Here is a 27995-nt window from a genome sequence, read left to right on the forward strand (position 1 = left end):
CATACTTCAAGAAAGCACATTATAATCAGCTCACATAATATTTTAAAAAGAAAAACACAAAAGTTGATGTATAATAATGATAAAATCTATTGTCAGTTGCCAAAACTTCCACACAATCTCTGATGTTTATGACTTGTCACTAAACACCAAGACCAGAACAGAAGGAAATTTTTATAGAAAACATGTGTATGTTGCAGGACAGGAGTTAAAAATAAAGAAGAAAATACAAAAAGAGTAAAATCAAAATCCCTAACACCCTGGACAATGGACAATGGCTGTGGTCATCCTTTCTCTGAAGCCTTCCACTACTCAAGATTTATTTGTGCATTATGAAAGTGTTCCAAGATATTTATCTAGGAAAGAGCACCGAAAGATACTCATTCTGCAAAAAGATCAATTTTCCCTCATCTTTGTTAAGAAATATCAGTTGGTCTTTTGTTTTACATTTGGAACTGAAGAAGCCATATCCTTGCACCTAACATGGCTATGAAAGGACCCCATGGGATACACACTACACTATGTCTGCCTTGCAACAAACCCTTCTTTACTACCCAACTACCTTAACTCCATAACAGCACTGGTCTGATGGAAGGGGTTCCCCAACAGATCCTGTCATCCTCTAGTTCAACTCTTTTTAACTGAATGACATTTGTTCTTTCACAAGGAAATAGAAAGAAAACAATTAGTACAAAAACGAAATGTCATCAATCTCTATGTGAGGTAGATTCAAAAAAGATTCAAAACCACAAATCATAGTCTCAGAATGGAAACTGAGATTACAATCTTAATTGTTAAAACTCGTTCTTTCACTCATGCCTCCAATCATTAGTAATTGTTTCCAATAAAAAGTCAAAAGCAAAGGTTCAGGGGTCTAAAAGAAAAAAGTAGAAAATATACAAAACAAATGCCACAAACAGCAACAGAAGAATTCTTCAAGTCCTCTCAAGGTTTAGACATGCTTGCTGATATGGGACTTGAGGACCACAATATCTATGTCTTGCATATTTTCTACCAACATTAATTTGTTATAATATTTTTTAAAAATATATTTTTAGTTGTAAATGGACACAATACATTTATTTTATTTGTTATGTGGTGCTGAGGATCAAACCCAGTGCCTCATAAGCACTAGGCAAGTGCTTTACCAGTGAGCCACAACTACAGCCCTTGTTATGATCTTACTTCCTCTTTTGAACACAGCAAGGTTTAAAATAAACTATTTGCTATTAACATCTTTGAGTCAGAAACACTTGTGTTTTCTCATTCCATTTAAAAGCCAGGTTGTGTCTAGTCTTATAGCAGAGACAAGTTCCATTTCATCTCACCAGATATATTCGCTTATACTATGTTAATGAATCCTAAAATTATTGGAGCAGATATCTCTGCATTAACATGAGTTAAAGAATTAATATGCATAGCCATATTTCATTTATGATTTTTGTCTAAATACTTACACTTGATGAAGAGTTTTTGAAGATATAATATTTAGGTTTATCTAAACTACACTGGTTGGGTTTTACCTTGTGTTTAACCAGCAGCATTGCTAGTAACTGTATAAAATTGCAGACCTGTTTCTCAGCATTGGTCCTGGCTGATTCCTCTTGTGCCAGCACCATTTCCCGCTCTGCAGTTATCTGTACACTTTCTCTCAGTGCTTCTTCCAGCTCTTCAATCCTGTCATCCTTCTTACGGAGACTGTCCTGGAAAATGATGGAAGACTAGGTGAAGTAAATTAATCAGTTAACCTAAGGAGAGCCCATTTGTCAAGGAAGGGCTATTTGTTCTTTAAATGTTCTTCCCTTTGGAATTAAATCCAGGCCAGAAAGATATTTTCACAGAGCAAAGAATTTAAAGAGGGAAGAAAAGAAGCAAAGGAGGTTGAAGAAATTTAATATTAAGAGCAAAGGGTCAAGTGAGTTAAGTAAGACAGGATAGACTTGCTCTCTGAAACACAGAGGTAAAACTATTTGTGTTAGACAGCATAGGCATTAGGAGTTTGATTATTTAAAAACACGAAGCTGTTTTGGACCTACTCTTTAAATTTAGCTGAAAGTCAGCTTTGATGAAATATCTACTTAGATGGAACACCAAAATATTTTCTTTCCCTGGAAAGTTGGGCCAGATGAAAAAAGTGATGTAAATGGCAAGATCTTTCCTACTGTATTCTTCATACAGACAGTTGTTGGCAAACTAATTTTTTAAAACTGAAAAGAAAATGAGTCTTCTAACTTTCCTTCAAAAAAGGAAAGTTTTCTATTCATCTCATCTGAGAAAACTGAAAGTAACTAGCTATAAGTGACTAATCTGGCTAAAAATGAGCAATTTATTTAGCCAAGGAATTCTCAGTAGCCCTAATTCGCTATGCAAGTTGCTTAAAGTATAACTTCTGCAAAGGAGAGTATATATCTATCTAAAGGACACACAAAATCCTACAGGATTTTAAGAACATATAAGATAGTAAAAATCTTAAAATAAGAAGGAAAAATGAAAAAGTTCAAGTAGAATGAAGAACTGGATTTATCGGTTTATTATAAACACATCCTCTTTAAACTCTTATAAAACCAGATAATAATAAAGTGTTGACTTTCATAAAAATGATGCAAAAGAACAAGAATTGACTAAATATTCACAGAAAAAAAAGAATAAAATTAGGCTCCTATCTCTCACCATACACAACAATCAATTCAAAATGGATTTAAAGACTTAAATGTAAGATTCAAACCTTTCAAACTACTAGACAAAAACAGGAAAACCTTCATGACATTGGGCTGGGCAAATAGTTTGTTTTTTTGTATGTCTGTTTGTTTAATAAATCTTAAAAGTACAGACAACAAAGGCAAAAGCAGACAAATAGGATTACATCAAACTGAAAAGCTTCTACACAGAAGAGCAAACAACCAAAACAGTGATGAAATAACTTACAGAATGTGAGGAAACATTTGCAAACTATACATATGACAAAAGGTTAATATCTAAAAATACAATAAGGAACTCAACTTCACAGCAAGAACACAAATGAACCAATTAAAAAATGGGCAAAAGACCTGCATAGACATTTCTTAAAACAAATAAATTGTCAACAGGTATATGGGGGTGGGGGAACTGTTCAACATCACCAATCATTAGGGAAATGCAAATCAAAATCAAAATAAGGTACCATCTCACCTCAGTTAGCCTGAGTACTATAAAAAAAGACAAAAGAATAACAAACGTTCACAAGGATGTAGCAAAAGAGGTTCTCTCAAATACTGTTGGTAAGGTTGTAAATTATTTAGTCATTATGGAAAGCAGTATTGAAGTTTGTCAAAAAGTTAAAATAAAACTACCCTATGATTTAGCAATTCCACCACTGTGTATGTATCTAAAGGAAAGGAAATCAGTATTTTGAAGAGACATCTGCACTGCCACCTTTATCATTGCATTATTTGCAATAGCCAAAATATTGAATCAACCTAAGAGTATGTCAACAGAGGATGAAATTAAAAGAAAAAAAAATGTGCTATGTAGTCACATAGGAACACTACTGAGCCATAAAAAGAAGGAAAATGACAAACCCTGTCATTTGTAACAACATGTAGAATCCAGAAAGTCAAATTCATAGGAGTACAGAGTAGGATGGTGGTTAGCAGAGGCTGGGGAGAATATGGGGAAGGGAGATGGAATGAGGACATTTAATAGGTACTTGGGTGCAACTGGACAGGAGAAATAATTAGTGTTCTATAGCACTGTAGGATAACTATGGTTAACAAAGATGTATATCAAAACAGCTAGTAAAGACGATTTTGAACATGCCCAACACAAAGAAATGATAAGTTTAAAGTCATGGATATACTATTTTTCCTGATCTGACAATTGTAAACTGTGTACAGGGAGTAATAAGAGAACAAAGATAGCAAATACCCTTTTACCTTCATTGACAAAGTCCACAGCTACTTATCTAGTGAGCAAAATTTGGCTACATATCTGGTAAGGTAAACCCAGAAAGTTTCTAACTACATCTTGATTCTCCTATTTAATTTAATAAAAAATTGAGTTCATGCCAAAAATTAATAGGAAAACCTTTCATTCCACAAATACTGCAGTATAAAGCACACTGCTAGGTCAAATTTATAATCATTCTTTCATGTCCTCATTCTAGAAGATTAAATACATTTTTCTGTACTTAAATTATAATATATGTGCTCCCTTCTCTTTTTAAAATTTAAAATACTAGAGAAAAGATCTTAAATTTTGAAAAGTCCAAATAATTACCTCCAAATGATTAAAAAATCAGAAGACACTGAGTTTTTAGTGGCAACAAAGAAATTTAGAAGACAATTGGGTAATGTTTTCAAAACTCTGAGGCAAAGAAATTAAAATTTTCAACTTAGAATTATGTTTCCAGAGTGTTGATTAAATACAATGGTAGAATGCAAACTCTAAATAAAATGTACCTCAATCAGAGACTCTTTCAGGAAGCTACCAGGGTGTGCTCTACCAATTTAAAGAAATAAACCTAGAAAAAGGAACACACAGAAGTCCAGAAAAGAAAGGGGATCTACCACAGATGTACAGTGGAGAGAACCTTGAGGATGATAGACACCTAGAGAATAAAGTACAGACTGGAACAATGGATGGAAACTCAAAAGTAGATGTATAGATTACCTGAAGATAATTAATAAGTGATGATGTATTTTATAATAGCAACAACACTGGGAGGAATTTTATAGATTTAGCAAGAAAAATGAGAATGAACTGGTGATGTGTGTACAAATAATCAAACAAAACAACCAGGACAGGAAAAAGTGAAGCTCAAAACTAAAGCATGTCATGAAATATTAAAATACAAGTCATAATATACTACATGCCTCAGGCACAATAGTGTAAACTTGGAGATAAGTATATTGGAAGAACGCAAAGAGGTAGGATATGTGTAGTAATTTATATGGTAATTCAACATCATCAATGATAAGAAGTCAGCAGAAATACCAAAAGAACAATAATAATCAACAATTTAAGAATGTAATCTGGAAAGGTGGAAATAAAAAGAAGAAACAACAAAAGTGGTGAAAGGGCTTGTCTTAGAGAAATAGAAATCAGAGTTAGACAAAAATGAGGGAGCTATTATTATAAGCAACGAAGTATTATTTTTACTTTGTAAAATATAAATACATATAATTATGATTTTTAAAAATCAAAAGCAAATTGAAGAATATATTAGAAGAATAACATGCAGTGCAAGTAAATTAATAAGGACAGAAAGTAGTTCTGGAAATAGTTATAAATGTAATTATATTTAAGGTACCTATAACTCTAAACATGTGGGTTATTTACTATGAAAGAGAAAAGTGCCTGTGTAAATACATCCCCAAACAGTGCTAATGGGAAAAAGAAAGTTGAAGAGACAAAACATGTATGAATTTATGAGTTTTTGAGCTTTTAAGCTTCTTATTCAAAAGTCCTATGTGTTTCTTCATAGCAATAATTTGCACAAGTGGGATAAGATTATGAGAAACTCCTTCCATGTCTTTTAGTAAGCACAGACTCTCCAAATTGAAGATTTTTTTAAAAGGGACAATATAGTGCAATAAGCTCCATTATCATTCTGAAGATTCTAAAGGTATTTAAAACTTAAATATCCCAATAGCAGATGTCTAAGGCACAGCACAAAACCAACAGGTTTTAAAGTTTTTTTTTACCATCCTCTTTTTTCTGTGGAAATAGTTTCTGTTTTTCTCTCATATTTACAAAAACATCAGTGAGTAGATTTTGGTTCTTATCTTCAAAATGACATAAAACTCTAGTGACAAAATTACTTGTCTATTGTAAACTTGATGGTGTATTCTGGTTTCAAGGAAAAGAAAAACCTCTAATCTGTCCATTACCTAAACTTTGATAATTCTTACCTACTTCCTTGAATGTGGGAGCCTTCAAGATGTTGACTAGTAAAATTTTTCACTTTAGAACATGTCAGACACCACAAACTTCTGCTCTCAAATTCACACTGAAGGAAGTAAAAATAACATGCTTAACCCCTGGGAAGTGCTCCTTGGTAGCTTAAATAGAGTGACTGTATCAAGTACAGCCTAATGCCCTGAATATGTGCTTTATAATCTCAACTTTATTTTCCCTTTCAAAGAGTCCACATCACTATCTTTAGGATAAATCATGAGGTAGTCATGCCATTTTGAGTATAAAAAGCCAGAGAAATCTAACTGTGACAGTACTACTTCCCTTCCATCCCTAAAATATTTCTCAGGTTTTGAAGGATTTGAAGCATCTGGAAATTAGGCAGTTGACCCACTGAAACTAAATACAGATACAAATGAAAGTTAAAAAACCAAAATGAAGTTAAGGTAGAACACGCCACATTTAAGTTTGACGAAACCATTTCTGTTGTTTTTTATGTGTACTTTTTTAAAAAACATTTTTTTAGTTTTGATGGACACAGTACCTTTATTTATTTATTTTCCTCATACTTGTAAGGCAAGTGCCCTGCCACTGAGCCACAACCCCCATGCCTTTATGTATTCTTAATGTTACAGTTTACAATAAAATATTCTTAACCTCTTCAGCTTTATATACTACAGGCTGACCATCCTTTATCTTAAATGCTTGGTACCACAAGTGTTTTGGATTTTGAAATATCTGAATACACATAAATTAGATATCCTGGGGATGGGACCAATCTAAATGTGAAATTCATTTATACTTCACATATACCTTAAAGACACAGCCTGAAGGCAACTTTGTACAACATTTTTAGTGTATCTATCTTTGATTGTGACCTGTCACATGAATGTAGGTGTGAAATTTTCCACTTGTGTCACATCTGTTCTAAAAAAGCTTCAGATTTTGGAGTATTTCAGATTTTTAACTTTCAGATTAGGGATGTTCAATCTGTATTTGCATTGTCTAATGCTGTAGTCACTACAAACCAAGGGCTACTGAGCACTTAAAATGTGGCTAGTCCAAACTGATATGCGTAATAAATATTCACTAAATTTCAAAGAGTTTCAGAAAAAGGAAAATACTTAATTGATAATTTTCATATTGATATGCCAAAGTGATATTTTAGATATATCTGATTAAATAAAACATTATTATAATTGGTATCTTTTTCTTTTAATTTCTTTTAATGAGGCATTTAAAAATACAAAGTTATACAGGTAGCTCACATTATATTCTCACTAGAAAAGGCTGTGTTAACTACAGAAATTTACATATGTAATTTTCTATAAAAGAATATATACATATACACTAAAAACTCTCATATATTACTTAAGTTTCTGACTCTTTCCTAATTGACAACTATTAGCAAACAAATGTGTTACAAAGGTGATAGTCCTTAAGACAAACACTGCCAAAAGCTCCAACAATACTTGGCCCTAATAATTACCATTGTGGTAACATTAATAAAACAATTTCAAATAATATTTACTCATCTTCCAGTAGAGAAAATCAAACCATGGAATTAGAAGAAAATATTCAGGCTATAGCAGATCATTTCAATATGAGGCTGTAACATATCTTTGTTAGTTATTTGTTGTTATTTAACAAGTTACCTCAAAACTTAGCAGTTTAAGACAACAGTGCACTCATATTATCTCACACAGTTTCTGTTTGACAGGAAGTCAAAAGTAGCTTAACTGAATATTTCTGGTTCTAGGGTCTCTAGTGGGATTGTAGTCAAGATGTTAACCAGACTTAGTCCCATGCTACGTGGTTGACAAGAAGGACTAGCTATTGACAAGGGGCCTCTGTTCCTCTCCAAGGAGCTATGTGAGTTTCATACAATATGGAGGCTGGCTTCTAACAGAACAAATATTCTCAGAAAGGAAGGTAGGAGCACCAACATCTTCTATGACCTAGCTTCAGAAGTCACATATTGTCACTTCTGCCTTCCTCTGTTGTTCACACAGTCGAGCCCTGTCACAGTGTGGAAGAGCACTACATAAGGGCAGGAGTACCAGCAGGTAAAGATGGTTTAGAGCCATTACTGTAGGAGCATCATCATAATATTTGAACACGTAGCTCCAGTATAATAAAAACTGAATCATTAATGAAGCCAGAATTTCTCATAAGAGAAAAAATACCTTTGCTACACAGTTGTGTTCAACTCCATTCTTTAATAATTCAGTACTAAAAAATACACAATAATATGCCAATTATGAAAGTTCCTCAAAAGACATATACAAAGGAGATTTATTAAAAAGTTTAGTTGGACTTCTGAATGAGTTCTTATATCTGATTGTTTGGAAAATCGATCCATTTTTCTTGAAATCATTCTACCTTCATTGTAAGTGTTTCTACTCTTAAAGTAGAAAGAAAACACAAAAACATTTAACTGAAAATAGTAATTCAAAATTGCATACTATTTATTTCCAAAATTGCTAAAAGAGTAGGTTTTAAATGTTCTTACTCCTCAAAAAGTAAGGATGTGAAGTGATGAATGTGCTACTCAGCCTGATCTCATCATTTTATAAGTGTACACATTTTAAACATCACACCGTACAATATAAATATATACAATTATTTGATGACTAAAATTAAACTCAAAGATAGGAATTATCTCATCATTAAGAAAGGCATTAAAGTGGCAGTCTAGGGGAACAAGACTAAGTGGGGCACATTCAATTTCATTTACCTGCTCTAACTCGGACATTTCACTCTGTTTAACCAATGCAGGCAGCCCAAGATCTAGACAAGTACTCTATGCCACAGACAATGCACTTAATAGCCACCTGAAGATAGTAAAAGGACATGTGCCATTTTAAATAGTTCATATCACTTAAGATGAAAACAGTATTCTAGAGTTTTACTCTAATTAATTAATTACTATTAATTATAATTGCATTAATCAGAATTAACACAAATGGGTTTTCCTATCACTGGATTAGGTAATATAAACCTCCTTTTAGCAACTATACCTATTAGGTAAGGTCAAATTAGAACACACTTCACTTACACAGTATAAGGTTCAAGGCAGGAGTTTTGTATAACTACTGGAGGAGGTCCAGTAGAGGGAGAAGTGGGAGGCTTATTCTAATACTTCAATGAATTTCTCATCTCCTTAAGTAAAAAGGCCCCCACACAGAAAGGAGATTAGGGTAAAAGTTTTGACAGTTGTCACTACAACCTCATGCAAGCAAATTAACAAAAAGTCTGGACCCTTAGCAATTCCCATTACACAACTAATACATTGGCTGAACTTAACTTATTGACATCAGGTCTATCAATATCAAGTTGAATTTCATTGCTGCTATACTACTTTAGCCTCCATCATGTTTCTCCAAAATCAAATGTTCAATAACGAAAGCAAAGAAAAACAAAAAAGGGAAAAAGAGTCATTAATAACTACTTTATTGTTCCCTTCAAACATCTCCATAAAAACAATAAAAAGATGCAATAATACATAGAAATCACTCAATAATAATGACAGATCTTATTAAGCATTTCCCTTTTTCACAAGTAGGAGGAAAGCCAATTCAGGTATCATATACACTGTTCAAAGTAACAGCTTCCCATTCTCTCCTCCTATTTCCAACTCTGACCTGACACAGTAATGAAGACCACTTATTTGAGTTACTATTAAGAGCTGCTTCCTTTGGAGTAAACACCACTTATAAGATAGACTTTAATGGGTTCTGAAAGATGATAATGTTAACTGCTACCCATTATGCTTAATGTAAAGAGACAGTAATTATTTTCTACCTCAACCCCACTGCTTATTCTGTCTCTTCTTCCCTACCCCCCAAGCATGCGTACACATGCAGAAGATTTCATAAAAATCATTCAACATGTCAGAACTCATTTACCAACTTCTCAGATACTGAATGAGGAAAAGATTGAAGCCAGATGTATTGATAAAGTCAGGGTTAGGATAAGAAAGCCAGCCTAACACAGAAACAGAATTTGGTAACATACCAGCTATACATTTTTCATAACTTTAAAGTCTTCTCCTCTTTTTTTAATACTCCTTAGAAACTTCCCTCATTTTAATAGAGCTATTATAATCTAAATTATTAAAAATCAAAGTCAAAACAAAAGCAGACATACTTCATTAGGAAAATAAAAAATAGGGGCTGGGATTGTGGCTCAGTGGTAGAGCGCTCGCCTAACATAGGTGGGACCCAGGTTCAATTCTCAGCACCACATAAAAAAATAAAGGCATTGTGTTGTATCCATCTACAAAAAAAAAACAAAAAAAGATTCTCTCTCTCTTTAAAAAATAGAAATTATTAAAAAAAAAGAAAAGAAAAAGTAAACACATAAAATGATCTTTCATATAGTAACATTTACAGAGCATATACTACAAATATAGATTGGCTAGGGTCTCATCTTGAAAATTCTGATAGCTGGGTATGAGAAATGTGGACAAGGACATGGGATTTACATAGCTGTAGGGCACTACACATGTGCAATGCTTATAAAAAGAGCAAGAATATATTTTCAAAATAAAATTTTGAAAAAAAATTCCAATTTTACTTATAACGACAGGGGTTGGGGACATAGCTCAGTGGTAGAATGTGTGCTTTAGACTGTGCAGGGTCCTGGGTTCAATACCCATCATCAAAATAATAATAACAGTAATAGTGATAAAAACAACTGATGTGATACATAAGAGGTGGACCCTAGACTTTGAGGTCTTAGTACACAGACTACATGCATGCCTGCTTCTGCTCTCTTAAAAAACAAAAAGAACCTTTTGGAAACATCACCTTCCAAATGCAAACTAGAGAGGAGCTTTTAGGATACCACCAAGAAATGAGTAAACTATTCATTTCACTGAAGCCACAATATAGTAGTCCACTTGAAAGTATTTTAGGGTCAAATGTAACTACTCATCATTTATTAGGGAGCCTTCTTTTAATAAGCTCAAAGGATGTGGCTAAATATTGTCACGAAATAGGGCTAACCCTAACTGTAAAGAATAGTGGGTAAGTCCTATCAATAAACAATCTTTCAATAAACTTCATTGACTTTCAAATGAAACTGAATATCTGCCAGAGGGAAAATTATCTGGAGTCCACTGCAAACACTGCAGTTTCTTCAAATAATTTTAAAGCCTGCTCTTGCTTTATTTTAACGAAGTAAAAAGTGGCATAATTTGAGGAAGGGGCTTTGAAAAGTTAGTTACACACTTGCCAACAATTTGAGTAGCACTTCCTTTGCAGGAAGAGAAATTTTATGTGTCATTACAACAACTATCCATGGAGTTGTAAGAACAGGTGCTAACTATATGTACACTTTTCCAATGTAATCCCCAACTCCATTTAATATTTATCAAGAACATCATAAAAACTTTTCTATACAGAAAAGGCCCTGCATTGCTAAGAAAAAAAATAATTTAAAAGGAAAAAATGATATAGAATTAAACATATAAGTAGGTAAAAAGGTCTAGAAAGAGGAAATCAAAATTAATTTTTATAAAAACAAGAACTTGAACATAGTAAATAATTATCTCCACAGACTATCTAAAAAGGAAGGCTAAATAGTCTTATTTCAGAAATTTAAAAAAAAACCTATCAAAATGACAGAAACTATTCTGTAGATAGCACATATCAAATCAAATTTTAGAGAAAACAAAATGTTTCACTGGTTCTGCATCTGAGAATATGCGCACTATATATAAAGCTGATTTCCCCATCTCTATTTCCATCATTTTCACTTTCTTTGAACTTTATTCATAATATTCATTGGTCTCAGGAGAGCTAACTCAAAAGAGCCACAGCATTCTTTCAGCAGTTCCATTAATCTCTCTGACAGCAACCTCCTCAAGGTTAAATGCAGATACTTATCTTTGCATTAAATAAAAACAAAGCTCCAAATCACAACTGATTTGAGTTCCTTTAGTCCACTCTATTTGGCCTTATTAGAAGTGACTGGAACTTACAGCTTTGTTAAAAGATGTATTTGAATGGTACTACACAAAGAAAAAATACAAATAAGTAAATATTCTCAACTTAGAAAAGGTGGCATTCTTTTGTTAGAATATGCAAGGCCTTTAAAGGGACTTGAAACCCATAAAATTTTAAAGAATATGTATTTGGAGATCCAACATGGCAGCGGGCACGGAGAGATCAAGTCTCTGACCTCTTCAGCTGCGCGGGCATAGGGAGTCTTAAACCGTCTAAATGCTGTTTTCTCAGGATCACTAGGCAATGCTGAGCTAATGTGGATCTGGGGTGAACAGTCTGCGCCTCTCAGAACACACACCGAGCCCGGATCAGCTGAATTCAGGCTCCTGTTCGCCTGCGTCTCGCAGACAAACCACTGTGACTCAGCGCTAAAAGATCCGGCTGAAACAACTGGTCGGCCCTTCTGAACCTGCGAAGGTTAATAACAACCGAGCCTTCATAGGCAGTGGCCACAGGATTGAGACGGGGCTTGGGAGAGCTGGTCAGGACCCACCCGTTGCATAGGTCACCTGGCAAAGGGGAACGAACTGTCGCCATTCGCATGGGATACCACCATGTCAGAGAACTGATGTCACCAGAATGCGGGGGAGGAGATAACTTCATTGAAACCAGCGGCGGCAGGTGTGTAACCCCCTAGCCTTCCCTCTCCACACAGCAGGGAAACCTCAAGGGCCCCTCCCAGCTCTCCCATGAGCGCGATAGTCAGACCTAGGAAATCAGGAGCCGTGCGGGACCCGCGGCGCAGGACCCTCGGCTACCGCTCCCACCAGTGCTGACAACTGAGGTCTCTTGCACCAGCTACCGGGGGCGTGGCTACCGGAGGGCAAGCAAAATACGCTGAGGGTTCTCAGCCCCAAGCTCCACAAACTTAGGGTTTGAGGGAATGGCAAACAGGGAGAGTGTGCCCAGTCGTTCAAGAAAAAAAGGGCTCCCGGGAGCAGCAGACCTGGCGTGTAGCCAGTATTGTGGTGAGCGTCACCAGTGAGCGGGGCCTGGCTGGAGGAAAAGTGGGGAAGTGACTAGACACAAGACAAGGCCCTAGGCACTCAGGATTGGAGACCCGCCCAGTCAGGGAGGAGGAGCTGCTGCACAGTGATTGGTTCCCGCGTATTGGAAGAGAAGTTAATCGAACTCTAAGACTGCATTTCTTAAATTTTTTTTTTTAATTTGGGGTTTTTTTTAGGGTTTTTTTTAATTTTAATTTTTTTATTTTTTAAATTTTTTTAATTATTTTTAATTTTTTTTTGATTATTTTTTTAAATTTTTTTCTTTTTTTATTTTCTAATTTTTCTTTTGTCTTTTCATTTCTTTTCAATTTCCTTATTCCCCTTTCCTTGAAGACTACCTGTTTACTCTCATTCTCTTTAGTGACTTCTTCCCTTCCCTTCTAATACCTTTCCTCCCAAGCATCATGATGCTGTTTATGTGTAATTTACTAAATATGTATAGGTCAATGTTCCGAGGTGTTATATAGTGCTACCAAGTCCCTAGTTACCCCCAAATAGTCCAGACCATTCTCCTGTTAATATCCCTCGTCAGTAGAGCAACCCTCCAAGGTTGCCAAGAGATACCATCCTCAATACCAACACATCATTCGACCTAAATATAAGTCCCAAGACCAAACCACAGACCGCTATATGCCATCAGAATCTGCACACAGTTTAGGAAACGAATGAATCTGCATTAATGTGCAACAAAACTCATCATCTCTAGTCATAGTCTCCCATCACAAAAGAGAGACCCCAGAGACACAGAAAACCAAATAAATTTATAGGAGTAAACAGTAACTCAGCAGTCAAACAGAACAAGAAGTAACATGAGCAGCATGAAAAAGCAAGGAAGAAAAGGAGTACAAAAAATGCAGGACAGATTAAATACTCAGGAGGACCTAGAGGCATCACAAAAATGGTCAAATAAAGAACTCAAGGAATACCTTAGACAGACGGAAAGGAATCTTAAAGAGGATATGAGACAGCAAATTCAAACAATGAAAGAACACATTGAAAATGAATTACATAAACAGATAAAAGAAGCGAAAAAGCATCTTTATCAGGAGTTACAGATTATAAAAAAAATCAAACAATAATTCTAGAAATGAAGGAAACTATAAACCAAATTAAAAACTCAATTGAGAGTATCACTAACAGAGTGGAGCAAGTAGAAGCCAGAACGTCAGATAATGAAGACAAAAATATATCAACTTGAAAAGAGTCTAGCCAACTCAGAAAGGCTGGTAAAAAATCACGAGAAAAACATCCAAGAGATATGGGATAACATAAAAAAACCAAACTTAAGAGTCATCGGGATAGAGGAAGGTATAGAGGTTCAAACCAAGGGAATGAGCAACCTGCTGAATGAAATAATTATAGAAAACTTTCCAGAAATAAAAAAGGAAACGGATATACAAATTGTAGATGCATACAGGACACCGAGCATACAAAATCACAGTAGACCAACGCCAAGACACATTGTTATGAAGATATCCAATATACAGAACAAAGAGAAAATATTAAAAGCTACAAGAGAAAGGAGGCAGATTACATTCAGGGGTAAACCAATAAGGTTAACAACGGATTTTTCATCACAGACGCTGAAAGCGAGAAGATCCTGGAACAACGTATTTCAAACACTGAAAGACAATGGATGCCAACCAAGAATTCTGTATCCAGCAAAATTAAGCTTCAGGTACGACAACGAAATAAAAATCTTTCATGATAAACAAAAGCTAAAAGAATTTGCAGCCAGAAAACCAGCATTGCAAAGCATCTTGAGCAAAACACTACACGAGGAAGAAATGAAAAACAATAACCAAAACCATCAGTGGGAAGTGCCTCTATAAAGACAGAGGGCGGGGGGAAAGCTAACCATGGAGAAACAAACTAAATTAAAAAAAAAAAAAAAAAAGAAGATAAATAATCAAACATGGCTGGAAGTACAAACCATATATCAATAGTAACTCTAAACGTTAATGGCTTAAACTCTCCAATAAAGCGACATAGGCTGGTAACATGGATTAAAAAAACAAATCCAACAATATGCTGCCTCCAGGAGACACATCTGATTGGAAAAGACATACACAGGCTGAAGGTGAAAGGTTGGGAAAAAATATACCACGCACACGGTCCTCGTAAGCAAGCAGGGGTGGCCATCCTCATATCGAATAAAATTGACTTCAAGACTAAATTAATCAAAAGGGATAAGGAAGGACATTATATACTGTTAAAAGGAACCATTCACCAACAAGACATAACAATTATCAATATTTATGCACCAAATAATGGTGCTGCGACGTTCATAAAACAAATTCTCCTCAAGTTCAAGAATCAAATAGACCACAACACAATAATTATGGGTGACTTCAACACACCTCTCTCACAATTGGACAGATCCTCCAAACAAAAGCTGAATAAAGAAACTATAGAACTCAATATCACAATCAACAACCTAGACTTAACTGACATATATAGAATATATCAACCATCATCAAGTGGATATACTTTTTTCTCAGCAGCACATGGATCCTCCTCAAAAATAGACCATATATTATGCCATAGGGCAACCCTCAGTAAATATACAGGGGTGGAGATAATACCATGCATTTTATCTGATCATAATGGAATGAAACTGGAAATCAATGATAAAAGAAGGAAGGAAAAATCCTACATCACATGGAAAATGAACAATATGTTACTGAATGATCAATGGGTTACAGAAGACATAAAGGAGGAAATCAAAAAATTCTTAGAGATAAATGAAAATACAGACACAACATATCGGAATCTATGGGACACAATGAAAGCAGTTTTAAGAGGGAAATTCATCGCTTGGAGGTCATTCCTCAAAAAAAGGAAAAACCAACAAATAAATGAGCTCACACTTCATCTCAAAGCCCTAGAAAAGGAAGAGCAAAACAACAGCAAATGTAGCAGAAGGCAAGAAATAATTAAAATCAGAGCGGAAATCAACGAAATTGAAACAAAAGAAACTATTGAAAAAATTAACAAAACTAAAAGTTGGTTCTTTGAAAAAATAAATAAGATCGACAGACCCTTAGCCATGCTAACGAAGAGAAGAAGAGAGAGAACTCAAATCACTAACATACGGGATGAAAAAGGCAATATCACAACAGACACTACAGAAATACAGAAGACAATTAGAAATTATTTTGAAAACCTATATTCCAATAAAATAGAAGATAGTGAAGACATCGATAAATTCCTTAAGTCATATGATTTGCCCAGACTGAGTCAGGAGGATACTCACAACTTAAACAGACCAATAACAATAGATGAAATAGAAGAAGCAATCAAAAGACTTCCAACCAAGAAAAGCCCAGGACCGGATGGGTATACAGCGGAGTTTTACAAAACCTTTAAAGAAGAATTAATACCAATAATTTTCAAGTTATTTCAGGAAATAGAAAAAGAGGGAACTCTTCCAAATTCATTCTATGAGGCCAACATCACCCTGATTCCGAAACCAGACAAAGACACCTCAAAGAAAGAGAACTACAGACCAATATCTCTAATGAACCTAGATGCAAAAATCCTCAATAAAATTCTGGCAAATCGGATACAAAAACACATCAAAAAAATTGTGCACCATGATCAAGTAGGATTCATACCTGGGACGCAAGGATGGTTCAATATACGGAAATCAATAAATGTTATTCAACACATCAATAGACTTAAATATAAGAACCATATGATCATCTTGATAGACGCAGAAAAAGCATTCGACAAAGTACAACATCCCTTTATGTTCAAAACATTAGAAAAACTAGGGATAACAGGAACTTACCTCAACATTGTAAAAGCTATCTATGCTAAGCCTCAGGCTATCATCACTCTGGAGAAAAATTGAAGGCATTCCCTCTAAATTCTGGAACAAGACAGGGATGCCCTCTATCACCACTTCTCTTCAATATAGTTATCGAAACACTGGCCAGAGCAATTAGACAAAAGAAATTAAAGGCATAAAAATAGGAAAAGAAGAACTTAAATTATCACAGAATAGGTAGGAAGAGCATGAGAAGAAGATCACCATTAAACAGAGACGAGAGGGGGGAGGGAAAGAGAGACAGAAGGGAAATTGCATGGTAAAGGAAGGAGACCCTTCCTTTACAAAATTACATGTAAGACGAAGTGAGGGGAAAGGGGAAAAAAAAAACGAGAGAGAGAAATGAATTACAGTAGATGGGGTAGAGAGAGAAGATGGGAGGGGAGGGGAGCGGAGGGGTGGGGAGGGGGGATAGTAGAGGATAAGAAAGGCAGCAGAATACAACAGACACTAGTATGGCAGTATGTAAAAAAGTGGATGTGTAAGCGATGTGATTCTGCAATCTGTATATGGGGTAAAAATGGGAGTTCATAATCTGCTTGAATCAAATGGATGAAATATGATATGTCAAGAGCTTTGTAATGTTTTGAACAACTAATAAAAAAATTTTTAAAAAAACAATATGTATTTGAATGCTGAATATAATATCATCATTCAAAGTTCTTTTTAAATTTTATAACCTAAATTTTACATTTTTATTATTTATAACTCAATAATTATAACTGTAAGTAGTTAAAAGCAAAGTAAAACACTGTTTAAGACTAAAAATACATTTTAAAAGTAACCCTTAACTTATGGTAGATATAAACTAGTTGAGAAGAGAAAGAAAATGGACAATTATAAAATAATGTATAGAAAAGTGCAAGACAGTTTTTTTTTAAGTTTTAAATTTTAATTTGTTATATATGACAGCAGAATGCATAACAATTTATATTACACATATAGAGCACAATTTCTCATAATTCTGGTTGTACACAAAATAGAGTCACACCATTCATTAAAAAAAGTGTTCATGATAAAAAAACACATTACTCATTCTCCATATTTTAACATGGTTTCTGTTTTTTATTTTGTTATTGATTTCTCTTTTCATTTCACTATGTTCTGTCAGGATACAAGAGATTATCTGCATTCTTTTTGTACTTGCTAAGACTGTCTTTCGATCCTAAATTGGTCTATTTTAGAGAAGTTTTCATGTGCCGCTGAGAAGAATGTGAATTTGTTTTATGATAGATGAAATATTCTATACATAACTGTTAGATACATTTGAATAAAATTATTCTTTAGTTCTCAAGGAGAAAAAGGAAAGTGCAAGGCAATAAAGCATAAGTATACATACAGGGTTAAAGAACAATGGAGAAGACAAAAGAGTAGAGTTTATTAATAAACAGTAATTTAGGGGTGGAAATTTTATATAGCAAAACTGAAAATTCATAGTAAGAAGATTCAGCATAAGAACAAGACTAGAAAATCAATAAACTATGTTCAAAGAAAACAAGCATTATCTAAAGCATTATCTAAAGCAGAATAGCTATGCTAGTGAGTATGCTATTGAGTATTTTACCTTAAAATGGGGTTAAAACATTTTCAGGTTTGGTCAATGGGAGATTCCAAATGCTAGGTACTAGGGTCTCAAAGTTTGTCTCCCTCATCAAAATTCTTAGAGTGAAATCCAATCACCAATGCAATGGCATTAAGAGGTGGTCCCTTTTAAATGTTATTAGGTCATGAAGACAAAGCCCTCATGGACAGGATCAGAGCCCTTATAAGAGCCCTGAGACAGCTACTTTGCCCCTTTTACCATGTGAAAAAACAAAGTTGCCACCTATGACACTGAAAGCAGGCCCTCAAGAGAAATCAAATCTGTTGATGCTTTGATCTTAGACTACCCAGTCTCTACAACTGTAAGCAATAATTTTCTGTTGTTCATAAGATAGCCACTTTATGATATTTTCTTACAGCAATAGAAACAGACTAAAACATAATGCTAAGATGTATGTGACTGAGAGTTCCTGATCTCTTTAGATATAATTAACATCAGTAAAAATTTATGGCAGAATATCAAGCCAAGGTTACCAAAATCAGGTATAAGGGGGAACTGACATATAAACCATTAGTATATAACACAAAGTGAGATAAAATAAACCCTGAAATCAAAGAAGATACAAACTCTAATGGAATTACAACAGAAAGCATGATTAATTCCAACTGTAAGATTTATGCAGGCTTCCTAAAGGAGGGAGAAATTAAACCTCAGAAGATGTGTAACGGGCTAGGAGTATAGTTTAGTGATAATTCAGGGGTTACAGCTCTAGCACTGGGGATTGGGAGAGACACACAGATGGGTAAGGGAGCTCTTAAATCCGCAAATCACCATGGGTCAAATCAGTGAAGATTGCACTTCATGCAACTATTTATGCGGGAGGATCCTTTGGTTGGGATTTACCAAATTTCAGCTCTGTGTTCTGCAATTACTATAATTATAATTAATATAACATTTTTTAACATACTCAGCACACACACAAAAATATATAATATGCATATATACTGTAAATGGAGAGGAAATACCATTTTTTTATTTATCTCCTATCCTCCCAGCCCTCAGCACAATGACTACTCCATACAGGCAATTAATAAATGTTTAGCAAAGACAACTACAGATATTCTAAAATCTGATTTAATTAGATAAAATAAAATACAGTTTAAGGAAAATTAGACAACTTCAGAACTGAATTTAATTAATACAAAGCTAAATTCTGGGTAAGGGAAACAAAACATATGGCAAAATTACAAGTAAAATATCAAAAGAAGAGACACCATAATAGAACAGCATAATAGATAACAGGAAAGGGTCATGACCAAAAAGTGCCTCAATGTCTTTATTACTTATGTCTTATATCAGTGATTTTCAACTAGAATTGTGAAAAGTTTAATTTATCTATGGACCATGCTAGAAAATTTTAGATAACCATTGTAAGTATAGTCAAGTTCTAGAAAGCCATGTGCAAAAAAACATTCCTGAGAAGGTATGACAAAGATCCAAGAGACACTGAATTTTGGTGAGCACATGACAGAAAAACTGGCCAATACAAGTAGCGGGATCAATATGGGTCTATTACCTCCAAGGTCAATAGGCAAAATGGAAAGTATCTATCTTATCCAGGGGAGGTCACTATGCTACCTCTGGGTCATTTATTTCTGATACACTGGATCAGACCACTCAACTGTGCTGTCCTCTTTCTCGGTCACTCAGTAGCATTAACACAATGTATTTATAGATGTTCATCGACACATAGGGCCAAATCCTGCTAAACCCATTGTAAAGCAAAAATACCATTATGTAGTCAAATGATGGAAGTCAGGGGGCTCTTCTGTACTCTCTTCTCTAGAGACAATCTTCTCCTGCCTTCTGTGATGCTGTACTCTTTCTTTTTCTCTCCCATTCAACTGGCCTCTTCATTTCAGTCTGCTTCTCAGCACCATCTCCTCCTAGTGTATCCCATCTGTAAATGTTGAGGATCCTAAGGCCTCAGCTCTAATCCCATGTTCTTCTGTTAATATTTTATCTATAGATGGTACAATAATACCATCTATACCAATACCAATAACACTGTGGATTTAGATATTATATGCATACACATACACACACACACACACACACACACACACACGACTAGGAATTGAACTCGGGGGCATCCAACCCCTGAGCCACATCTCCAGCACTATTTTGTATTTTTATTTAGAGACAAAGTCTCACTCAGATGTTTACTTAGTACCTTGCTTTTGCTGAGGCTGGCTTTGAACTTGTGATCCTCCTGCCTCGACCTCCTGAACAATTGTGGTTATAGGCATGTGCCACCATGCCCAGTTTTAAATATAATTTTAAGCTCATTTGCAAAACTAATTTATTTCAGACTTCTCTAAACTTCAATTTGTGGTACTGGGGATTGAATCCATGGCCTTGTGCATGTGATGCGAGCACTCTACCAACTGAGCTATATCCCCATAACATTCTTTAAATTCTTCCCATAAATTCTTCCCATAATTTCACAAAAATCTTTTAAATATTCCAAATGCATTTCAAAGATTAGTAGGAAAAAATATTTTGAGATAAAAGTAATGATGGTTCAAATACCCTACCAATTTTGTAATAAACATACTGTAAAAACACCATATGTATAAAAATGGATTAAAACAAAAATATTAAACCTAGAATTTAGAATTAAATGGAAATTTCTATAACATTTAGCATATAATTAATTAGATGTTTAAAAACAACTTTTTAAAAGAATTTCTATTTACTAAATGTTAGCAGAATATTTTACATCTTTGTCTCATATAATACATTAAAATAAATTCTGCATAATCCAAAAGGATGAATAGTTACAATAAACAAGCATGTAGCATGTACAAACATTTAAAGAACTAGAAAAACTAATACATTTAACCCTGTTATAAACAGGAGATGAATAACAGAATTGTCTGGAAAGGTTAAGGTAGGCAAATCATATTTTTTAAAAGTAGTTTACACAATAAAATGAGGCAAATCAGTCTTAAAGTAAAAATAATGAAAAGGGGAAAATATACATCAATTTGCATCAATACAAAACATTGATTCACACTAGGTTCTCAATAGAGATCCTTGTGAGGTAATTAATTTTTGACATAGAAATTTCAAATAATAGGTCAAATAATAAATCGTTATATGAGAAAAATGAAGTTTCATTAAAGAAATGAAAAAATACTACTACTTTATGTGCACATAATGAACACAAATTTAAACAAAACCAAAGTGATCATAGGGAAAATAATGGCTAAACTGTTGGGAGCATTATAGATCAGCTTAACCTTTCTGGGTAGGAAATTTGGGAAACACAACATTTCATTTTCTTTGACATAATATTCTTGCTCTGAAGGATGCCCTAAGGAAATAACCCAATTCAGTAAAAATTATCTGCACAAATTTGCTCAGTGAAAACTGGAAATAAAAAAAGGTCTGGCAAAAGAGGAACTTGTATAAAGCAGTGAACTTTTAATTCAATTCAATAAGTACAAGCATCATTATAAAAACACACAGTTTGTGGAAATGTAATATAATATTAAGTTTTTAAAAATAAGCTAAAATATTGTATATATTATCATTACAATGATAATAATTTTAAACTTTAAAATTAAAGCTTAGAAGAAGTTTTGGAAGGATATAGGCAAACTTAAAATATTATGTATTGGGGCTGGGGCTGTAGCTCCATGGCAGAGCACTTGCCTAGTACAGGTAAGATACTGGGTTTAATCCTTAGCACCACATAAAAGTAAACAAATAAAATAAATACATTCTGTACATCTATAACTACAAAAAACTAATAAAATAAAATAAAGGCATGCTACCCATCTACAACTACAAAAAAGAATTAAAAACAAATAAATATTATGTATTAATTTTTTGGTATGTTAATTAAAAGCTAATTTTTAAACAATATAGGCAAAGGTATAAGATAATAAAGAAATTAGGTTTAAAAATGAAAGAGACTACAAGGAAAGTATAAATATGCAATAAAATATTACTTGGAAAATATAAAAACATTTCTCAAGGAAGACGAAAAACACAAATAAGAAATACAGCTAGGAAACCAACCCAGGTTGTGGGTATAGCTGAGTGGCAGATCACTTGCCAAGCCTGCATAAGGCCAGGAGTGTGTTTCCCATAACAGAAACAAAGGGAGGTAAGGAGGAAGGGAAGAAGAAACTAAGCCAGAGTCAAGGACTCTACTTTTCCCCATTTTACTAGGAAAAATTTCAAACACAAACGAAAGTATAATGAGTAGTTAAATGAAACCCATTTCACTATAACTCAGCTGCAATAACTATCAATAATCCCACTGACCAATATGTCCCTACTTATAACTTCAATTAAAAATAATTCCCAGATGCCACACTATTTTTTCTATAAACACTTCTTTAGGTACTTCAATAACAAAATAATTATACTTAAAAAAAAAAAAACTTTTTGGGTATCCTGTTAAGTGCCTGGATCTCTCCTCATAAAATGTTTTTTATAGTTATTCAAGTCAGGATCCCAGTAAATTCTAAATGATTTGCATGAAATTTATGTTCCCCAATTTTTAAAAAATCTGTAAAAAGCATCTTTCTTCTCTTTCTCCCCATTCTCATATATTAGTTGAAGAAAATGAGTTATCTGTCATGTAGAATTTTTTATAATCTGATTCAGGCATGGTGGTGCATGCCTATAATCCCAGCAAGGCCCTCTATATATGAGACTCTGTCTCAAAATCAAAAATAAAAAGGGCTGGGGATGTGGCTCAGGGGTTAAGCACCCTTGGGTTCAATCCCCAGTACCAAAAAAAATTTGTATTATAATCTGAGTTTGGTTGATAGCACTTCCTTGAGTAATTAACATATTTCTTTGCCTATTTTTTTTCTTAACCTGGCTCACATAAATTTAGATTTGACTCTTTGGGACATATATGCAAATGCATCATAGTCAGAGGCTTAACATGCTTGATTTTTTTTCTCTTTCTATAAGAACTGAAAGATTTATTGATAGGTATCAACTTGCTCCACCCACTATAAAGTTCTCCATTGACATTTTATTCAATAATAATAACTCACTGCTGAGTTGCCTGGATCCATGTTTATTTAGTTAACTGCAAGAAGATAATTTTCTAAATTCTCTCATTCCTTCTGCATTCATCAGCTGTAATTCTTCAACACTGAACCTACCATGATCCACTATCTGATTTGTCTAACACAATTTATCCATAAAAGGCAAGTTAATTGCCCGATTCTTTCCCTTTATTTACCTATTTGTTCAGAATAATGAACTGGTGCTTTAGTAATCTCTAAATTATTTGTACAGTCTCGATACTAAGCTTTTGGATTTAAATATATTTACTTTAATCCACTGTACTCCAGTCCTTTTTATAAGTGCCCATACTAGGTAAATAATGGTCCCTCCATTGTTGCTCCTCTGTCCTTATTAAACAAGTTTTTATTAGTACATTGTAATTATATGTAATAGTAGTATTCATTATGACATATTCATATATGCCAATAACTTGCTCCATTTCATTCCCCATTACTTCCCTTTTCCCCTTTCCTCTTCCTTCTCCCTGACCTTCTTCCTTTACTTTAATGGTCTCCCTTCTATTTATTTATTTTTAATTGGTGCACTGTAATTATACATAAAAGTGGGATTCTTTGTGAATATTTATACATGTGCAGAGCTTAATTTGGCTACTTCATTCCCTGGTTCCTTCCCTTTTTCTCCTTTCTCTCCTTCTCCCTCTCCGTTTCCCTAGATCTATTGTTTTCCCTTCTATTTTCATGGTTTCCCCAGCCTTTTTAAAAATTTTTTATTTTTATACTTTAATTTTCTTTTTTATGTGGTGCTGAGGATGGAACCCAGACCTCGAACATGCTAGGTGAGCATTCTACTGCTGAGCCACAATTACAGCCCTCCCCAGCCTTTTTAAAAATTATTATTATTTTTTCTCTCTAGATTGTGCTTATGAGAGAACATATTCTGTTCTTGACTTTAATAAGTTTGTGGTTTATTTCAATTAGCATGATGTTCTCCAACCATTCATTTATCAGCAACTTAAATCATTTCATTCCTATTAGGGCTGAGCAGAACTCGTGTGTGTGTGTGTGTGTGTGTGTGTGTGTACACACGTTTATCCATTCATCTGTTCACAGATGCCTTGGGCTATTATGAATTGCACTACTATAGACACTGGAATGCATATATCATTAGAGTATATGACTTCAGTTCTTTTGCATAGATACCAAGTAGTAGAATAGAGCTGGGTCATATAGTGGTTCTATTCCTGGTCTTTTGAGTAACCTCCATACCAGTTTCCACAGTGGATGTACTAATCTGTAGTCCCACCAACAATGTATAAGTGTTCTTTCTCCCCATATCCTCCAACTCTTTGTCAGTAATTATTGTTATTTGTATTCATGATGACTGCATTCTAATTGGAATAAGATGAAATTTAAGTTTTGATTTGCATCTCCCTAACCTTCTTACATGACCTCAGTAAATTTCGGAAGCTTAATTCTTCATTATCACAAGATGCTGTACTACAGTAGTTCTCAAGGTTTGATTCGAGTACCAGGAATGTCCTTGAACCAAACTTCGAGAACCTAGGAATGTCATCATCACCTAAGAAGTTACTAGAAATGCAAATTCTTGCAGCTTAAGCAAACTTACTGAATCAGACCTTAAGATCTGGACCCAGAAATCTAAGCTTGAAAAGGCCTCCAGGTGAATTCAAGGGACACTATAATCTCAAACCCACTGATCTAGAGATCTAGGTTTAGAATATACATGTCCAGCTCCAATTCTGGAACCAGCCATTTTCTCCAAGAATCCCTAGCTTCTTTCAGGCATGAACTGTATTTAGAGAATATAGTCTAGGGCTAGGAAAACTCACTACCACTGGATTATTATATGTAATAGCATAATTTTAAAATATATAAGAGTAGTGAGTAAAAGAACTGAGATAAGATCCTAAGTATCTTAATTGTAGGCCAGTCCTCTTTTCACTGTCTTTGAATGAAATACATCCATTTCCTTAGTAGCTAAAAGTATGGCCATCAGCTATCACTGGGACACACCTTGGAAAAGTCAGTCAATCCCTCTATGTTAGTACTCTTTTTATATAAAATACAAATAACGCAATATATCCTATCTATCTGCTCTTAAAAACAGATTATAAAAGATTACATAAAAAAGCACTCATGGTATTATAATAACTGATAGAAACTTAGAATATCCTTGGTTTACAAAGACTGACAATAGAAAACATTAAATCAGCATCAGGGGAACACAAGAAATGATAACAGTTAAAGAGTGAACTAAAAGACAGGCTTGTCTTATTATAAAATTGGTATTTTATATGATTTTTAAAAATGTGGTCATAGTTCAAGGAGGGAGGTTAAACTGAAACACTAGAAACAGATTGAATTGTTAACCAATTTCACAAAACATAAAGATACCAATTCAGCCTTGTGAGCAATGAAATAATTTCCTGTAAACATGCTACTGAAATTGTTAGGGGATAAAAAACCTTCCTCAACACACAAAATACTCTAAAGTAATTTAAAAAGCAAACATGTTATTTTTAAAAATGCAAGCAATAACAGAATAACTTTTAACACAAATTAAGACAAATTTAAATTTAAAACAAATTAAATATATGGTCTCAAAATGTGGATAAATTAAGCACAAAATTCATGAGAGAAAAAGCTACCACTGGGGGGAAAAAAGTGAGGAGATTTGAATTACATTTACAAATGAAAATTCAAGATGTGAAAAAAACAACACTTGACATCACTAGTAATCAGAGAAATATAGATTCCACAAAATAAATTCTTTTACATTCATCAGATTTGTATTTTTTTTTAAATGAGGAATGAAGGAGGAAGAGAAAAATGCTAATATTAACCATTGTTAATATTAACAGTTGAAAGGGTGAGGAAAAATTGATGATTCTTCTTTTCAAAAGTTGGTGCATTTGAAGTAATTTATCATTCTGTAAGAAGTATATCAGTAAAAGTTATATAAAAGAGAAACCAAAAAAATAAAAATAAAAAATTTGAGTTTCCAAGTTTAGAATGTACTTGTTGCAAAGCCTAAAATCAGTTTCTAGAAAACAACTTCTCCACATCTCTCTAGTCAAAATTGTGTGACTGTGCAATTATGGTATACATACTATATTATATCCAAAGAGAAGCTATAAAGAAAGAAAAGCAATATCACAGCAGTTTAGCTGTCATACCAGGAGTTTTAGAGGATTCCAGCATGTTTATGGGATTCCCTAAAACCTAAACCTTCATTCTAAGGTATTACTGCCAAGAAAAAGAGGACAGGCTGCAGATGAGAAGTCCCAAATAAAAATCACAGCCAAGTCACTTAGAACATTGTGTGCACTTAGGTAAGTAATTCAATGTCTTTGTTTTCCTATTTGCAAAATGTGCACAATACCACTGTATTACTGTGAAGGTTAGAGAAATGTATGACCAGGGCCTACTTTAAATACTGGGAACCTAATTGGCACTTACATGGTAGCTGCTACTATTGTTATTTGTTCTGGTTAAATATCATCACTCCATCAAAGAAAAAAAAATATGTCCTCTATGACTGTGAAATGTACTCTCTAAATTGAATATATTTTTTAAAAGGAAGGAAGGAAGGGGAAATGGAGGAAAGAAATATGGAAAGAAAAGAAAAAGGGAAATGGAAAAAAGGAAGAAAGCCACAAACTAAGATCAACAATGGTCTTTAATGAACAGAAATGGCAAACAGTTATACTAACAACCCTATAGCTTAATATAACCCACTCATTAAACTGACATTGAACTTACCAATTAAGTATGATCAACTTGAAGCAAGATGAACTTTCTCCTATGCTGAGGTGTCCTCACAAAACTGTGGAATAAAACTTGCCTTTTCTATTTAAAGCCATTCCATTATTGCTAAAAAGTTGATCTGACAGGAAGGCAGCAAGCAGGGTTAGAAAGAGAAAAAAGAGGAGGATAAAGATGAAGAGAAAAACAACATGCAATTAAGGATCAAATCTCTTCACCCAATCCTCTCAGACTCCGTGTGCTCTGACCTGCAGCTGCTGGGAGCTGTCGTTGAGATTGTCTTCCCTCCGCCGGGCCTCCTCTAACATCTGTGCGCTCTTCTTTTTCTCCACCTGTTCCTTGTGCTTCAGATTTGCTACCTTCTTATTCTGGTCTTTCACTTGCCTATTGATAGAGGGAGAAAAATCAAGCTTTTTCATATATGTGCACAGAAAGAATATGCTATGTACAAATTTACACCAACAAAATCCAACAAAACTTCTTGGTGCAAGATATTTTTCAACAATTTTTTTTCTTCGTGTGTGTGTGTGTGTGTGTGTATACACACACACACACACACATATTTAGTTGCAGATGAACACAATACCTTTATTTATTTATCTTTATGTGGTGCTAAGGCTCGAACCCAGTGCCTCACATGCTCTAGGCAGGCACTCTACCACTGAGACTCAGCCACAAGCTGGATTTTTTTCAACAATTCCAAATTTTTCCCTATCAAAGATAATACACTGTATACAATGATGTTCCAGTTTTCCTCTAAGGAGAATATATTTCAGCACATACTTTATCAAGCATGACAAAATTATAAAACAAAAGAAAAGCATGAGAGGATCTGAAATGATAGAGAAACCAAGTCAACCATTTATG

The 27995-nt window shown here is 34.2% G+C and overlaps 1 protein-coding gene across 20 annotated transcripts in view; it reads right to left on the minus strand.

The window, feature by feature from the left end:
* Erc1 (ELKS/RAB6-interacting/CAST family member 1) overlaps positions 1–27995 on the minus strand; it is a 1605700-nt gene that overhangs the window by 271424 nt on the left and 1306281 nt on the right. For 12 of the 20 annotated variants that reach the window (XM_048787497.1, XM_048787503.1, XM_048787498.1 and 9 more), the window contains 2 exons: positions 27377–27512; positions 1569–1700 (listed from right to left, as the gene is read on the minus strand). In XM_048787497.1, the coding sequence (XP_048643454.1) occupies positions 1569–1700; positions 27377–27512 (268 nt within the window). The remainder of the gene's footprint in view (positions 1–1568; positions 1701–27376; positions 27513–27995) is intronic. The other 8 variants (XM_048787504.1, XM_048787505.1, XM_048787506.1 and 5 more) reach the window with 1 other exon arrangement.

The sequence above is a fragment of the Marmota marmota genome, unplaced genomic scaffold (assembly GCF_001458135.2).
Source record: "Marmota marmota marmota unplaced genomic scaffold, marMar, whole genome shotgun sequence".
NCBI lineage: Eukaryota > Metazoa > Chordata > Mammalia > Rodentia > Sciuridae > Marmota > Marmota marmota.